General features: G+C 37.4%; 1 protein-coding gene across 5 annotated transcripts in view; it reads right to left on the minus strand.

Annotated features, from left to right (window-relative positions):
* Positions 1-18,656, minus strand: part of ALKBH8 (alkB homolog 8, tRNA methyltransferase) — a 58,166-nt gene that overhangs the window by 20,126 nt on the left and 19,384 nt on the right. For all 5 annotated transcript variants that reach the window (XM_059707965.1, XM_059707969.1, XM_059707966.1 and 2 more), the window contains exon 7: positions 18,157-18,227. In XM_059707965.1, coding sequence (XP_059563948.1) covers positions 18,157-18,227 — 71 coding nt within the window. The remainder of the gene's footprint in view (positions 1-18,156; positions 18,228-18,656) is intronic.

Raw genomic sequence — 18,656 nt, forward strand, 5'->3', positions numbered from 1 at the left:
AGATTCTCATATCCATTTTTGCCTTTAAAATCATGTACCATTTTGAATATTAGAGTCTAATTTACAAGAGATAATCAAAGAACACATGAACATTTTCAATCACTCTTCCCAGATGTGCTCAAGTATTATTATGAATACAACTTATAAAGAGACAATACTCAAGAAAATGTTTTTGTTCTCAGCACCCAAACACCAAAAGAATTCAGTCTAAACATAGCAGCAGCTGATAACTGTGAATTTAAAAGGCATGCCACAGGGTATCAATATGTTATTAAGTGAATAAATTAATCCATTTGAAAAATATCAGTGGGATGAAGAGAATTTAGCACAGTACTTTTGTTAAAGGTAAGCATAACACAATACCTTGCATGAAGTAAGCATTCAATAACTGTTAGCTAGTATTAGTAATAATAATGCTATATCAAATTAGATAATGCACATGAATTTTTTTGAAATATAAAGAATTATATAGGTCTAAGCTGGTTTACACTTTTCTTATCTGACCTTCCAAGGGGAGGAGGAGGTCAGTGGGGAGAAAAAGGGGACATCTGTAATACTTTCAATAATAAAGATGAATTTGAAAAAAAAAGAAAAGAAAGCAAGATGATAGCCTTTAATTTTCCAACAATTATCTGTTCCAAATGACCACACATAATTTCAAATAGCCTTACTCCAACAGCATTCTATTTATAAATGTTGTAGATGAAGTGTGAAGTTTTGGGGGTAAGTATACTGATGCCTGCAACTTCCCCAAGTGTATGAATAAAAGAAGATAAATATTGATAGGACAGATATTTGATAAAGCATATATGTTAAAATGTTAAGTGTAGAATCCACGTGGTAGATATATTCTGTATGAAAATTTTTATAATGAAATGTTGGGAATAAAAATCCAATGTGGCCCAATTTTTTAAATCATTTTTTAAAGACTAATTTATTGATTTTTAGAGAGAGGAAGGGAGAAGAAACACTGATGTGAGAATGGGACATCAATTGTCTGCCTCCTGCACATCACATCCTTACTAGGGAATGAGCTCCAAAGGGGGCATGCATCCTGACCAGGAATCAAACCAGCAACCTCTCAGTGCACAGGACAATGCCCAGCTAACTGAGCCACACCAACAGGGCCTATGGCCCATTTTTAAACCAATATATATAGGTCTCAATTTTCTGAATAGAAGCTGAGGTCTACACATAGGAAAGCATAATGAGCATATTTATTCATTATTTTATTAAAGACAATCATTTGTGGTTTAAAGGGATGAAAAGTGTTGATGAGAAAAATATTCTGAAAGACTAGACTCTAATGATTCATTCAGTAGACAAATACAGGGATGGGCAAAAGTAGGCTTAGAGTTGTGAATATGTGAAACACAGAGTTTATTCTTGTATTATTATTTCTTAACTATTGTATTACTTATTTATATTACAACCGTAAACCTACCTTTGCCCATGCTGTATATATCGTGTGAGGCATCAAAGGCTGCAATGAATGAGAGACATGTTCTCTGCCCACCTGGAGATTACAGTTTCTGGCTAATTAATAGTCAACATGTTTTACAAATACACAACACCTACATATTTGTTAAATTCAAATACATTCTCTCCTATCAACAGAGAGTAATGATTTCAAAATAGGAAAATCTCAGTTTCAATAAATGATCACAACTGACAGACAAGGGAAGTGTGAACACAACACTAATTTGGAAGCACTTTACTTGCCGTTTACCAGTTTACTATGACAGGATACTACAATGGACAAAATAAACATCCAGATGGACGAGGTGCACAGGGCAAGGTATGTGGGAAGGAGCACAGAGCTTCCATGTGCTTTGAGCTCACCACTCCCCTAGCACCTCCAAGTGGTCATCCACCTGGAAGCTCTCCAAACCCCATACTACTGGGGTGTTTATGGAGGCTTTCACATTAACCAATTATTAACTCCATTTCCAGCCCCTCCTCCCTACCTGAAAAATGAGGGGCAGGGCTGAAAAGTCTAAGCTGCTAATCACTGCTTGGGTTTTCTGGTGACCAGCCCCCAGCCAGAAGCCCAACAAGAGTCATTTCATTACAAAAAGGACATTGCTATTACCAGGAAATTCAAGGGGACTTAGGAATTCCATGTTAGGAACCGGAGTGAAAGACAGAAATATTAGAACAAAAGATGCTCCTAAGCCAGTGATGGCAAACCTTTTGAGCTCGGCGTGTCAGCATTTTGAAAAACCCTAACTTAACTCTGGTGCCGTGTCACATATAGAAATTTTTTGATATTTGCAACCATAGTAAAACAAAGACTTATATTTTTGATATTTATTTTATATATTTAAATGCCATTTAACAAAGAAAAATCAACCCAAAAAATGAGTTCGCGTGTCACCTCTGACACGTGTGTCATAGGTTCGCCATCACTGTCCTAGGCTCTAATCACTTAGGAAATCATATGGTTTTAGAAGATCTGTGCCAAGAACCTGGGCAAAGACTAACATATATTTTTTTCTATTATCTCACAGCTATATAATGTGAGAGTACAATTTCTTAATTTAGAAAATAAATTTTACTTATGAAATTACATGTACATTTTTTATGAAAGTTTTCTTAAAACATCCCATCACAAAAATAAAGAATTATCAGTATCATCATACTTAAAGTATTTCTATCTTAACTAAATAATGATAGTTAAAAAACAAACAAACGAAGATTAAAAGAAAATGCACTAAAGATTCACAATCGGTAATGCTCCGCTGCAACTGTTGACTCATTCTGCCATGTGCCAGCCCTGCTCCACAGGAGTTTTTCCCAATTATTCGTTTTGGCTTTACCTATTTTCTTTATTTTCTGGGGTCGCAGACTCAATAAAGATCAAGTTTACAGAAAGTTCATGGGGCATGACTGAGGATAATGTTCAGTTCAAAGCAAACAAACATAAAACCCTAGACATCCTGATCTTATAAAACCTTTACACATCCAAAATACAATAGAATAAAGCCCCAGACACAGCTATCACTCTATCACTCAAATAAAGATAAGATTCATAACAAACAATCTCCATGTTGGCTGAACAGGAAATCGAAGAATATTTTGCTCCCAGGAACACTTCTGAGAAAGAAGACAAACTTAATCCTGAACGTTTTTGGTTAGAAGTTGGCTGCGATCATTAACCTTTTGAAATCCCAAACAGTATATAGGCAAGAGACCATATACTGAGAAGAATGGTATGTGATTCATAGAGAATGATGAAAGCTGAGAGGGCAGAAGTGACGATAATGCAGAAAACATTTCATAGCCAAGAATTTAGCAGAATAGACAGATGTCTACCTGTTTCCCATAGCCTGCCAAATATAAATGCTCTGCTATTGCACTAATGCTTTCATTGGTCTCAAATTAAATGAATTTATTTTAAAAAGCAAACAAGTGATTCCAAATACCTCATCATGGCCATGTCAACTATGTTTGAAAAAGTGGGAAAAGAAAGAAAAAAAAAGGAGACAGATTCACAATTGCAATGACACAAGAGTGAAGCTACACAACATTTAAGAAGAAATACAGAATGTGAACAGTGTCTGTTCACATACTTTCTCTGGGTTTACAAATGTAGAATCCTACTATGTCATGAGATAATTAGTCCACTGTGGGGAAGAAGAGGAACTCAGAACATTTTTAGTAAAGCAAATACAGTTTTCTTTCTCTACAAAAGATGATACTTCTAGAAGCACACTTTGCTAAGGTGACAAATAGCTGGGAGAGAAGCTTGCTGGTATGCCATATTTTTCCGAGAGAGGAATTAATATAAATTTTGCCTACGAGACCTTGGGGACCAATGGCTAATGTCAGTGACCCTTAAATCTTCTACCTATCCCATATAAGCCTTCTTAGTTTCTATCCTTGAAGAAATGCAAAAGTAAAAACTACAAGCCCATATCCCTTCCCACACTTCTAACAAAGTATGCTTTAAAACAACAAAAACAAGAGTCTTGAATCCATTTGCTAAATTTCTGGAAAATGGAATCTTGTGAATCTCAAAGGAGACAATGGCAGCAACACACCCTGAAATCAACATACAGGACACAAGACCTCCCATTTGAAATGACTAAATAAGCTCTGTTCCCAGAGGCCTTAATAGTCTTATCATAAAGGAGAAAAAAAAATCTCACATTAGAACATGAAGATGAGATGGTGCCTTATGACACAGAAGAGTGATCCAGCAAGTAGTAACTGCAGCAGCTAATTACACTGTAGCCCAAAGAAACTTATTTTCCATTGCTTCTGAGAGGGGATGTGAGAAGCAGAGCACTGTTTTGTGTTTCGGGTGTGAAAGCTTTCCTATTGATCAGGTACCATGAGCACATTTAGGGCACACCTGGGAACTTGTTTATAGTACTGCATATGTAAAACAAGCAAAATTAGATTAGGCTAAAAGTTTAAAGGAAACATCACAAACAAATCTACTATCTGTCAGCAAATTCTACCTTTCAAACACAACTCTGCCTAACAAAACTAGGTCCTAGCTGTTGAATGAACAGATGATTTTGAACTGCTTTATCTGGCTAAGCTCAAGTAAATTATAAAATAAAAAGAGAAGGCATCTTTTAGTTTGAGTCTAAACACATAGCCAAATGGCACAATAGAGAGCGAAATAAACATTGTGTAACAGAAAAATAAGCTGGTAAAGAAAAGATGCTAAATTGGAGACACTTTAGCCACCACTAAATACTCAACATTCAGTATGTATAAAGCTAAGCTTAAATGCCTATGAGATAATACTATGATGCTCATGTGTTTGCACTCAGAGACTTGCTATCAGCTCTTATTTATCACAATAAGTTCATTTGTTTGCAGGACCTGTGAAGTGAAATCCACTATCATTCAAAAAATGGACTCTCAAAGTCAATCACAAAGCACTTCAGTAAAATTAGTTTTACTTTGTCTATGATGAGGCTACAGAGATTGAAACACTTTCACTTAAAAATTTTTTTAGATTTAATTCTTATTTACTTGTTAGATTCTAGTAGATTATACTCAAAAAATGTTTTAAATAAACAATTTGGGAAAAAAAATACAGAAAAAAGGTAAATGAAGAGAGAGAATGAGACAGAGGCAAAATCTACAGAGATAATGGATGAGAATTTTCCAAAACTGATGGGAAAAAAACAATCCATTGATTCAAGAAATCCAATAAACCCTAAACAGAATAAACAAACCCATCAAAATATGCAAAATAACCTGGAACATCAAAATAAAACTATGGAAAACAATAGGTAAACAATATTAAAAGAAGCCAGAGAAAGAAAAGCCACCTTCAAAGGTAACAAGGGTAACATGTAATCCAAGATAGTGCACTGAAAGAAAATAACTGCCAACCTTAAATTATACACCCTGTGAAAATAGCCTTGAAGAATAAAGGTGAAATAAAGACACTTACAGACCAAAACCAAAATTGAGTTAGCCAACTGCAGAACTAGACTGAAGGAAATTTAAATGCTGTACATTACACAAAAGGAAAATGATCCCAGATGGAAGGTATGAGATACAAAAAAGAATAAAGAGCAAAGAAGATGGTAAATAGGTCTAAATAAATATTGACTATATAAACCAAAGAAATATCTTTAAAAATTAAGAGAATTCAAATATACAATAGGATATAAATTAGAAGGGAACAACAGAGTTAAAGTGTACTAAAGTTTTATATTGTTCATCAAAAAATTAAAGATAACAAGTTTAAACTTTAAATGAATCTCAAATAACTTTATTGAATGAAAGAAGCCATACAGAATATTGTATGATTCCCGTATTTAAAAATTCTGGAAATACTAAGGTATTAAGGAACAGAGGGAGATGAGAAAACCTTTGAGATAGTGGATATATCATTGTCTGGAGTGTAGTGAAGATTTAATGAGAAAGTATTTAATATGTGCAGTTTATTTTATGATATGACAATTATACCTCGAGACCGTTGTTTTTAAAAGAAACGGTGTGAATATAGTTAAAACAGTGCTTGAGAGCAAAATTTATAATCTTCAAAATACATGTCAAGAGTATTTCCCGGGTTTTAAATTAATCAACTGGTGGAGATTTAGCCAGAGCTGGAAACCCAGGATCCAAAAGTTTGTTTTGTTTTGTATGGAAGAATAGCAGTGAGTGGTAAGTGGCTGAAAATAAAGATAATAAGTTTTGATTTAGAGAAGAGAAAATGTCTTTTAGAGAGTTGGACATACTCAGGTCCAAAAGCTGAGGGGGAAAATAATCAAGGCTGGAAATATTTTTGTATCTCCCACATTGCCTGAGACAATGCTCATCATATAAATAAAAGCTCTTTTAACAAACATCCGTTTAACCAATCATATGCTCCATGCCTAAATCAGGGGTCCTCAAACTGCGGCCCGCCGAAAACATTTATCCCGCCCAACCGGTGTTTTTGCCTCTGCTGCCTGTCCTGCTTAGCAGCCGACTCGTCCCGGGCCCGCAGTGCGCATGTGTGGAATGTCTGAAAGACAGTGAACTGGCCCCCTGTTTAAAAAGTTTGAGGACCTCTGACCTAAATGTTTATTGATAATAGGCAACTCTCCAATATATTCAGGTACTTCTCCTCTCACTGAGCTATATACTTCACAAGTTCATTGTGTATGTTCCCCAACCTCTCTTGTGCTGGCTACACGTCTTTTGCAATTATTTAATTTAATTTAATATTATGTAAACTAATGAAAATTGAGTATGAAAAAATCGGGGTTTTTTCTAAATAAACTAAGTTGAATGTTGTTGAAAGACTCAATGAAAGTGAACAAATTAATAAACTGTTGTAACTGATATAATTCAATAATAAAATCTTGGAAATAAAAACAAAAATTCAGATGTCTTTAAGCTTTTGTTTCACTTTAAAGAAATGAAACTGAAAAGACAGGGCAGACTGTGGACCCCCACAGAAAGAAAGGCTGTACATCAAAATATTGGTGAGTAAGTTTACTGTAAGTTAACATAAAATGTTTGAAATCTGCATGTATGTTTTGTTATTATTATTCCCCAAGTTAAGTGACTTTTTAATTAACAACCAACCACTGGTTCTAGCTACATTTTTTACATTGCCTTTCACTGTAGTTTTCTACATTCAAATGATAAATTTTATTCTAGTTCTACAGTATAGCTGGGGTGGTACAATGCTATTGATTTGCTACAAAGCAAACGCACAAATGCTGACAGAAGAATCGGTACTCTGAAGGCTCCAGATAAAGCAAAATGTTCTATCTAATGATGCTGCACTATGAAACAGACTGTACTGACTGCTGGCTGAAATATCTCTGCCATTATCCTCATTGAAGGAGCATGAAGAAAGATATTACTCCACATACAGGAGATAAAAAGGACACTGTAAGAACTGCCAGCAGGATCTCAATTGTCAAATTTACACAAAAGGGAATTTTAGCTTCCAAGAGATTTTGAAAGATGAGAAAATTATACAGAAACAGGAGATCATCAGAACATAACTTGGTAGGGAAAATGCTAAAAGGTGAAAATAGATCCAATGTACAAAAGTAAACATCCTATATAGTAAAAGCTAATATGCAAATTATCTTTTAAAAAAGCTAATGTGATTGGGGGCAGGGCTGGCCGGCCAACCACCCACAGCCCCTCCCCCGGCTGGCCCTCCCCCTGATTGGCCACCTCCACCCCAATCAGGGGCGGAGCCGACCAGCCAACCTCCTGCATCCCCTCCTCCCAGCTGGCCTGGCCCTGATCAACCCCAAGCAGGGTGGGCCAGCTGGACCCCACCCATGCACAAATTCATGCACTGGGCCTCTAGTGGTCAAATAAGGTACAGCATTTTTTTTCTGGCCCACAAACCAACAGATCTACTTGTCCACAGACATTGTGAGTGCTATCGGATAAAAACAAAAAGTTTTCCCAATGCCGTGTTGATTGTACTATGATACAACTAAATGTCCCAATCAGAGTTATGCTTTCTTTCCATATCTACATCAATATACACAGCCACATAGAAATAACCATGCCAGATACAAAGCATGTGCATGCGCACACACACACACACACACACACACACACACACAAACAAATGCAAAAGAAATATACTTGCACTAGAGGGGCAGATCATTATCCTTTGTTTTTTATAACATTTTTTAAAAAATATATTTTATTGATTTTTTACAGAGAGGAAGGGAGAGGGATAGAGAGTTAGAAATATCGATGAGAAAGAAACATCGATCAGCTGCCTCCTGCACACCCGCTACTGGGGATGTGCCCGCAACCAAGGTACCTGCCCTTGACCGGAATCGAACCTGGGACCTTTCAGTCCGCAGGCCGACGCTCTATCCACTGAGCCAAACCGTTTACGGCTCATTATCCTTTTAATGGTACGGGCTCTACTGAGATGTTAAAAATGATCACAAATAAGCTATAAAGGATAGAGAAGGGAGATCGAAGCTATACAGCAAAGACAATCCATTTGACAGAATTTCAGAAATATAAATATTCCAAGGACTATCAGATAAGATTAAAGTCTGGGGCCTGGAGTCAAGATAAAAATGAGAAGGAAAAGTTACTTGGCTTCAGAGGCTGTAAAATACTGTATTGCTTATATGAAAATTTGAGGGCCGAATCTGAGGTTAGAGATGCAGTCAATATGTCCAGGGTCCAGACTACATTTGTTGTTTTAAGCTCTATAAATAAAATAGCTTTTTCCCCCAGTGTGTGCTGAATATCAGAAGATAATGAAACATTTGTCTGTTAAAGCAATAAACTCCTAAAAGAGAAGTACTCTGCCCTAGCTGGTTTGGCGCAGTGGATAGAGCATCGGCTCACAGACTGACAGGTCCCGGGTTCAATTCCGGTCAAGGGCACATACCTTGGTGGCAGTTTCCGTGGCTCTGGCCAGGATGCATGCAGGAGGCAACCAATTGATGTGTCTCTCTCACATCGATGTTTCTCTCTGTCTCTCCCTCTCCCTTCCACTCTCTAAAATTCAATGAAAAAATATCCTCGGATGAGGATTAATAAAAAAATTAAACAAATAAATAAATAAGAAATACTTTGTGAGTCATTCCTGACAAATAGGAGTGATGAGCATCCGAGCATCTCTGGAGTAAACTACACAGAGATCAGGCTCAAAAAAGCCTAAAGAAGTTATAAAACCATTCAGCTGGCAGTAGAGAAACTGGGTAGCTCAAGAAATTTCACAAAGAACTTTCATTCAATACTCTATTTCAGGAGGTCAAGCAGGACTCAATAACTATTGGCATGAGACTGGAGAGAGAACAGGTAATATAATGAAAGATGTAGCCCTCTAGTAGGCATTCAATAGACAAGAGTCTTCATTAGCAAAATACCTAATTACCCTGGCCACTCAGTAGCAAAAGTCATAAGAAATATTTATTGATGAACCAACTTACAAAATTAGTGCTTGCCCAAATATTTCTCTGTTCAATACCACTCGCTATTTCTACCCATTATGGTAACTCTTTTGGTCAGTCTTTCAGTGAATCTTGATGCTATAAGTATTAGCCAATGCAATGCAAATACAAATACAAATAATAATAATAATAACAACAACAACAACAATAAATTGAAATCACAATTCTTGTAAAAGATAGAAGATTTCCTGAACTTGATGAAAGGGATGTCACTGAAGCATTTAACATCTGAAGATATGGCAGAGCCAGGGCTTTTATAACTAAAGAAAGTAAACAACAATATACTGTCGGTGCTTCAAAATGAAATAATTTGGATTATTAAAGGATTAAAAGAAACTTTGGAAAAACTGATAAAGACTATAATAATTTTTTGGTGGGGAAAAGGCTCTTTATAATTAAGTCATAAAAGTTAACTTATATTTTATCAGAAAAACAATACTAAAACAAAGGTATATGACTCATTCTCTGTTCAAAAAATTTATGCATATTTGAAATATAATCTAAATGTTGTTAAATTTTTAAAAATCTAAACTATCTTCATAATTTTTAGATTCATTCTTCCAGATAAGACTTAATCAAAAGAAGTTTTTCCTTATGTACAGTAAGTTTTTTTTCTGGTTTTAAATAGATGCACATTAAGTAGTCATTTCATCCTTAGCCGACCAAGTCTTATGGTACTTGCTGAACGAATTATTTGTCCAATAACATTACTAGCTCACCATCACAAGGAGGTTTATGTCAAGGGTGTATCTCTAGACATGCATGTGCAAGCAAGGCAGGCTGCATTTTACAGCAGAACAGACCTATCGGAGATGGAGTACGTACTGAACAGCAAAAGCCCACCAGACTTCACAGGATGGACATTATCCTCTCACCTCCTGACGCATCCTATCCCTGGTTGGATATTTCCCTATGCTAGTCCTTAAGTAGGGAAGCAGTGAGCATTGGAGTGGGAAAGAACCTGGTTCCTTGATTAAATTATTTATTTAAGCCAACAAATTGAAACTTTGGAACTAGCCTTCTCTAAAACATCTTGTTAAATGTTTTAGATATTAACTTGTTTTTGTAGTATAATCATTTTACTTGGATTTTTTGCTGTTATTGCAGGTAAAAGCATCCTAACATACATAGCATATAACATACATGCATGTATTGGTAATACTTTTGGAGGTACAAAAGCATTATAGAAGATTACAATCTAGTTGTACAGGAAAACTAATAATCTTGAAAATCAAATGTACAGCATATTTTAGATGAACTATAACTGTATTAAGAAGAATATGCTCAAGTAGTTAAAAAGATAAGGCATTCAAGTAATATTTATCTAAAAGTTAAGAATACCACATAGACACACCGTATATCAGAGCATTTAAGAGCTAGAAGATCTTAGAAATTTTGCTGGAAAAGTAAGAAAGAAAATAAACATAACCTCAAGGATTTCAGCCATGGATAAAAAAAAACAAAACAAAACAAAACAAAAAAACCCACCAAAACCAACACTAATAACAAAACAAAACAATGATGTCACTGAAAAATTATTACAATGAATTGGAAACCGGAGTAGATACTGTTGTAAATTTCTTAAAAACCTTAAGGGGGTCAAGGATGAGAAAATAAAGAAAAGGGGATGAAAGTATGAGACCCAGATTCTAGATGTGGGGCAAGAAGCTAGGAGAGAAAGTAATTACCCAGCATCAGAACCAATCAGAATAGCACAAGCTGCAACAGCGGGTAAATGCAAGAAGAAAAGACACCAGCCACCTTTCAGTGACTCTCTGACATCCAGTTCCACAGCCATGGGAACACGAGCGTCCCTTGGCTACAGAAGTGAAGCTTTCAGGTAAGGAGCCCAAGAAGAGCAGACCTCATAAGCCTTTACGTGTATGGATTGCTCTAACTTTGAAAAACGTTTTAACATTCATTCACTCATTTTATTCCCATCACAAGCCTTCAGCCAGGCAAGTGGTCTTATTAAGGCCACTTTACAGATGGAATAAAGGGTCCTAAATATAACAGACTGTCTTAAATAGTACAATAAATTTAAATGTTTAGTAAATATTTTTTCAAAATTGAAAAAGATTCACTTCCACTTAAAAGCTCTTTCATTTTATTTTTGCTGTCATTTTTTTTTTTATTTGACAATCTAATGGAAAAGATATCAGTGCCTCAACTAAATACAGTAGACAGGCATTGCATGTTTTAAAAATTCTTGTGGCACACCAGTTTAAAATTGCTGGTATAGTATATTGCAATCTTATTTTGTTTTGGTATTTTTTGTTGTTTGGAAAGTTGTGTGTGTCTGTGTGTGTGTTTTAACTTTATTGTTGAGAATATTACAGATGTCCCCCCTCCAACAGGTTCCTGCCCCACCCCAGGCCTTCACTACCCTAATGTCTGTGTCCATAGGTAATGCACACATGCATATAAGATCTTTGGTTAATATCTTCCCATCTCTCCCCCCCTTCCCTCTCAGATACGTCAGTCTGTTCCGTTTCCATGCCTCTAGTTCTATTTTATTCATTAGTTTATTTTGATCATTAGATTCCTTGTTCATTTATTTTGATTTTTAGATACAATTGTTGATAGATACATATTTATTGTTCATATTTTTTATCCTCTTCTTCCTCCTTCCTTCTTCCTCCTCCTTCTTTTTCTTTTCTTTTTAATTGTTTTATTGCTTAAAGTATTACAAAGAGTATTACATATGTCTCCTTTTTTCCCCGCCCTTGACAATCCCCTGGCCTCCCCTAACCCCAGTGTCTTATGTCCATTGGTTATGCTTATATGCATGCATACAAGTCCTTCGGTTGATCTCTTACCCTCCCCTCCTGCCCCCCAACCCTCCCCGGCCTTCCCACTGTAGTTTGACAGTCTGTTCGAGGCTGCTCTGCCTCTGTATCTATTTTTGTTCATAAGTTTATAATGGTCTTTATTATCCATAAATGAGTGAGATCATGTGGTATTTTTCCTTCATTGACTGTCCTCCTTCTTTTTCCTCTTCTTAAAGAATACCCTTCCCATTTGACCCAGTAATTGCACTTCTAGGAATATATCCCAAGAAATCAGAAAGGATATGTTCATAGCAGCACAATTTACAATAGCTAAGATTTGGAAACAGCCTAAGTGCCCATCAGCAGACAAATGGATTAAAAAATTGTGGTACATCTACACAATGGAATACTACACTGCTATAAAAAAGAAGGAACTCTTACCATTTGCAACAGCATGGATGGACCTGGAAGCATTACGCTAAGCGAAATAAGCCAGTTGGAGAAAGATAAATGCCACATGATCTCATTCACTTGTGAAATATAGGGAACAACATAAACTGATGAACAAAAATAGATCCAGAGACAGAGAAACACTGAACTGACTGTCAAACTTCAGAGGAAAGGCAGGGGAGTGTGGGGGGTAACAGATCAACCAAAGGACTTGTATGCATGCATATAAGCATTGCCAATGGACACAGACACTAGGGGGGTGAGGGCATGTGCTGGGGGGTGGGAGTGGCCAGGGAGAGGTTAATGGGGGGAAAAAGGAGGCATATGGAACACTTTAATCAATAAATAATTTTTAAAAAATTTTAAAAAAAGAATACCCTTCAACATTTCATATAATACTGGTTTGGTGGTGATGAACTCCTTTAGCTTTTTCTTGTCTGTAAAGCTCTTTATCTGACCTTCCATTCTAAATGATAGCTTTGCTGGGTAATCTTGGTTGTAGGTCCTTATTATTCATCACTTTCAATATTTCTTGCCACTTCTTTCTGGCCTCCAAAGTTTCTACTGAGAAATCAGCTGACAGTCACATGGGCACTCCCTTGTAGGTAAGTAACTGCTTTCCTCTTGCTTCTCTTAAGATTCTCTTTGTCTTTAACTCTTGGCATTTCAATCTTGGCGTGAGCTTCTTTGGGTTCTTCTTGTTTGGGACTCTCTGTGATCCCTGGACTTGTAAGTCTATTTCTTTCACCAGGTAGGGGAAGTTTACTGTCATTATTTTTTCAAATAGCTTTTCAATATCTTGCTCTCTGTCTTCTCCTTCAGGCACCCTCATGATGTGAGTGTTGGTATACTTGAAGTTGTACCACGGGCTCCTTATACTACCTTCATATTTTTAGATTCTTTTTTCTTTTCGCTCTTCTGATTGGGTTTCTTTTGCTTCCTCATATTCCAAATCATTGATTTGATTCATGGCATCCTCTACTCTACTGTTGATTCCCTATAAATTATTCTTCATTTTAGTTAGTATATCCTTCATTTCTGACTGAACCTTTTTCATGTCTTTGAAATTTTCACTAAGATCCTTGAAAATCTCATTAAGTCCCTTGAAGCTCTCATTAAGATCCTTGAACAGCCTTATAACCATTGTTATGAACTCTGTATCCAGTAGTTTGCTTGCTTCCATTTCATTTAGGTCTTTTTCTGGATTTTTCTTCTGTTCTTTCTAGACATATTCTTTCTCTCCACATTTTGGCTGCTTCCCTGTGTTTGTTTCTATGTATTAAGTAGAGCTGCTATGTTTCCTGGAATTGGAAGAGTGGCCTCATATAGTAGGTGTCCTGTAGGGCCCAGTGACTTAGCCTCCCCAGTCACCTGAGCTAGACACTTTAGGTACACCCCTCTGTGGGCTGTGTGCACCGTCTTGTTGTAGCTGAGCCTTGATTGCTGTTGGTGTCACTGGGAGGAATTGACCTCCAGGCAAATTGGCTGTGAGGACCAGCTGCAACTACAGTGGGAGAGCTGCTGTGCAGGAGACACCCATGTGGAGCAGGACTTGCTTCAGTGGGGCTTTGGTGCTCACTGAGTCTGCCCCTTAAGTGTGTTGCTTGGGGATGTGTAGAGTTGTAATTTGTTATGGTCTGAAGCTGTTCACTGGGTGCACTGGCTCTGGGGCTCCCCAGGAGGTGCAAAGTCAGCCACTGCATACAGCCATCTGGCAGGAACTACAGAGAGATCTGCAGGTGGCTGCAGTTTGTATTGGGCTTGGAAGTGCCCAGGCAAGGCCAAGCTGTGAAACAAGGCTAGCTGTAGCTAGTGCCAGGTCTTGGGCCTCTTGCTGATAGGTATGAGGCATGCTGACTGCAGCTCTGCTTGTTTGAGAGATTTTAGGAATGACTGAAACCTGAGCCAAGACAGGCCATTAATATGGAAAAGCCGCTGCAAACAGTTTGGGTAGGGCTGCAAATTGGGTGGGGCATGGTCTCAGGGAATCACCAGGATGGAAGGAAGAGTGTGAGCCACACTGATGGAAATTGGGATATGGGCACCAGGCAGCTTTGCGACATGGGAGGTCTCAGCATAGGAACAATGACTCCTGCAAGCACCCCTGTCCAGGAAAAAGCCACCCCCAAGTTCTTTCTCTGATGCCAGACATTCCAGTTCCTGCCTGTGTGTCCCTGATTCCCCCACCCCAAGCTGTTGCCCTAGTGCTGGAGCCCAGAGGGATTGAGCCCAAGTAAGTCCATGCGCTGGCCCTTTTAAGAGGAATTGTCTGGGTCTCCAGCAGCCTCCATGTCACTCAGCCACAATCCCCACTGGTTTTTACAGGCTGAAGTTATAAAAAACTGGACTGGAGGGGGGTCTAGTGTGGAGTTGGGACCCCCTTGCCTTAGATGGGAGGCCTTCGCAGCAGAGATACTCCTCCCAATTAAAATCATACCACACGTGGGTGTTAGACCAGCCTGTTCCACACCAGTCTCAATGTACTTTTTTTTTTTTTTACTTCTCTAGTTGTAGGACTTCTATTCAGCCAGATTTCAAGTGGTTCTGATGATGGATGTTCTGTATTTTAGTTGTAATTTTACAGTGGCTGTGGCAGGCAGTGAGTATCAGTATCAGCATTTACTTACGCCGCCATCTTAGTTCTCAGGCCAACAGCTCTCTTTTATAAGAAAATCTACTGTTCTTGTCATAACTTACAGAATGCATGCTTTCCTGCTATTACAAAGATGGCTTTAACCAAAAAACTCCATAATTCAAATTGGCAGCTAAAAATTCTATGCCTCTAGAGACACCAAATGGAGATCATGATTACAGCAGATTTTCAGTGCAACTAAAGGGCAAGTTTTCCCCCCTTTACAACTTTTAATTAAAAACTACATAATGACCTTGTAGGGTGGGGGAGGAACCCATAGTTCCCCTTCCTCATATTTTCCTAGAAGGGGAGAGAATTTCCCTAGGAGTGAAAGTATAGATAGGAAGAGCATCTCACTCTTCCCCACTCCTTCCAGAAGGGAAGGCGTGCCTTCGCTGACTGGTCACCCTTAGGCCAAACTGGCTTGGCTGAGCCCTTTCCTCTTTCTTTTCAGATCCAGCTGGTTTTCAGAAGCCCCTATATGCTCCCTCATGTCCTATGTGGTAGGGGCAGTCTCTGACTCTATGAGGGAAGTCTCCCATTGCCTGCCTGTGTCATGGGTGAGCTATGAACAAGTCCACTTGGCAACAGATCTAAAGCCATGCTCTTTCATGTTTAATGGAGTTAAGCTGACACTCTGACCTCCATTTATCTTTTTCTCATTTCTTGAGAAGAAAAAACAAAGGTTTTTTTTACTGGCCCCTTAAAGCTACAAACCAAAACAAGAGGTGAAATGCAAATAAGCCAGACAGAGAAGAGCTCTTTCTTTTTCCTTCCCATGCACATGATTTTTGAAAGCACTTAATAAGAATTCACACACGTAGTTAATAAGGTAGTTTTGTCTTATTGAACAAACAGCACTACTCTTTAGTCACATTATCAATATGATCGCACAAGCTCAGCAAAGGTTAAAAGCCAAAGCACTGAAGGCCTAGTGGTGGAAACTACACAACTACAAAAAATATATAATGAAGTAGGATTCGCCCCTAGGAACAAAATCACATTTTGAAGCAACCCTAGTTAGATTAGAAGATCTCACATTGGATTCTTCTAGATTTAAAATTCTGATTTCTATCTAAAACTGTACATGCAGCTTGCATAGATCATTTTGGTGTTTTTAATTTTCTTTTTAAAATATATTTTTATTGATTTCAGAGAGGAAGGAAGAGGGAGAGAGAGACAGAAACATCCATGATGAGAGAGAATCATGGATTGGCTGCCTCCTACAAGTCCCCAACCGGGGATCAAGCCCACAACCTGGGCATGTGCCCTTGACCGGAATCGAACCTGGGACCTTTCAGTTCGCAGGCTGACGTTCTATCCACTGAGCCAACCGGCTAGGGCGCATAGATCATTTTAAATCATGTTTTTGACAGCGTCTTTATTTATTTGTTTTATTGGGGTGACATTAGTTAATAAAATTATATAGGTTTTAGATGTACAATTCTATAATACATCATCTATATGTTGTATTGTGCATTCTCTACTCCAAGGCAAATCTTCCATCACCATTTATCTCCCTTTATCTTCTTCTACCTCCCTCCACCCCCTTTCCCTCTGTTAATCACCATACTGTTATCTGTCTATGAGTTTTGTTCAATTTTTGCTTTTTAGAGCTTCTTTAGCAGTTCAAGTAAAGTGCAGCTATAGAAACAAGTCAACGGATAAACATGAATAGCTTACTCTTCGTATGTAAAAATAGACATTTCCCTGTACTACTCAAAGTGTTTGAAGGGACTAAATCAAAAGTTTATCAAAATTCCGGACATGCACATTTAGTTGTTTCCTTTTTCTATAGCCTGCAGCTATTACTTTAGCCACTAGATGGCAATGCTGCTCCAGTAAATTACTGCACAAAGGAAAGTCTAGATTTTATTTAACTTTTAAAAGTAAAATGTGTGCCCTAGCCGGTTTGCCTCAGTAGATAAGAGTGTCAGCCTGTGGCCTGAAGGGTTCAATTCCAGTCAAAGGCATATGCCCGGGTAAAGCAGCCGATTAATGATTCTCTCTCATCATTGGTGTTTCCATCTTTCTCTCTCCCTCTCCCTTCCTCTCTGAAAACAATAAAAATATATTTTTAAATTTTTTTTTTAAATAATAAAAACCAAAGTAAAATGTGCCAGACCCAGTGTGGCTCAGTGATTGAGCAACAACCTATGAACCAGGAGGGCATGGTTCAATTCCTGGTCAGGGCACATGCCCAGGTTTCAGACTTGATCCCCAGTGGAGGGTCATGCAGGAGGCAGCTGATAATGATTCTCTCTCATCATTGATGTTTCCATCTCTCCCTCCCTCTCCCTTCCTCTCTAAAATCAATAAAAAATATATCTTAAAAATAAATAAATAAATAAAATACAAGTAAAATATTAGAGGTGGGATAGGCGGAAGTGGGCAAAGTAGGGATTTATGGAGACAGAAAGAGACTTTACTTTGGACGATTAGTGCACAATGCAGTATGCAGATGATTTTCTTTTTTTGGGGGGGGGGGGGGTTATAAGAATGAGTCTTTATTGTAGAAGCCAGAGGCTACATAGTGATATCTTATTGTACATGTGAAACCTCTATAGTTTTATGAACCAATGTCACCCAAATAAATTCAATTAATAAAAATACATTTTGAAAATATAAAAATAAAAAAAATAAATGTATAAAAAAATTAAATTACAGGGCTTTTCCTGGTATTTAATGAGCTTATAGATAAAACTTTCAACATCTAAAAGAGCTGTAATAATTTCATTCTGCAAGAAATAAAAGTGCTAATGGTGCCTATACTTATTTTAAAAAATCTTAATTCATTTGAATTAACAAATGTGGGAAATCCTATGAAAAGGGCATTGTATAAGGTAAGACATTTGTTGATAGCTAATAAAAATGTCTAAATATTTACCTCTGACCCCAAACTGAGAGAAATGATCTCATCCTCAAAAGCAGAATGTGTGTCAATATGAGCAGGAATTCCTGAAATGGAAGAGACAAAAACACTTCATTTTCCCTTTCAATAGATTCAAGACAACTCTAAATATAGCTTCACACTATTATGGTGAAAATATTGTTCGATTATCAGGAATATACTATCATTTTAGTTAAAAGGAAACATTTAAGGTCAATGTGACTAAATAAAATTAAACTAAATCTACACTAAAAATCTCTCAACTTCATGTTCAAGTGCTATTGAGACTTGATTCTAAAATCAAGACTTGAAAATCACTGCTTTAATTAGGACATTTACTCAACCCCAGCCCAAGAAGATATGAAAGATAAATAACAAAGTCATGTTTCCCCTTAAATGCTGGATTCCCCAAAACAAACAATAGCCAGGTGTGAAGGCTAAGTATATGAATAATTAAGATATGCTTTCCCCCACCAATCTCTCAATCTATGTTACCT

This window comes from Myotis daubentonii, chromosome 9 (genome assembly GCF_963259705.1).
Source record: "Myotis daubentonii chromosome 9, mMyoDau2.1, whole genome shotgun sequence".
Taxonomy (NCBI): domain Eukaryota; kingdom Metazoa; phylum Chordata; class Mammalia; order Chiroptera; family Vespertilionidae; genus Myotis; species Myotis daubentonii.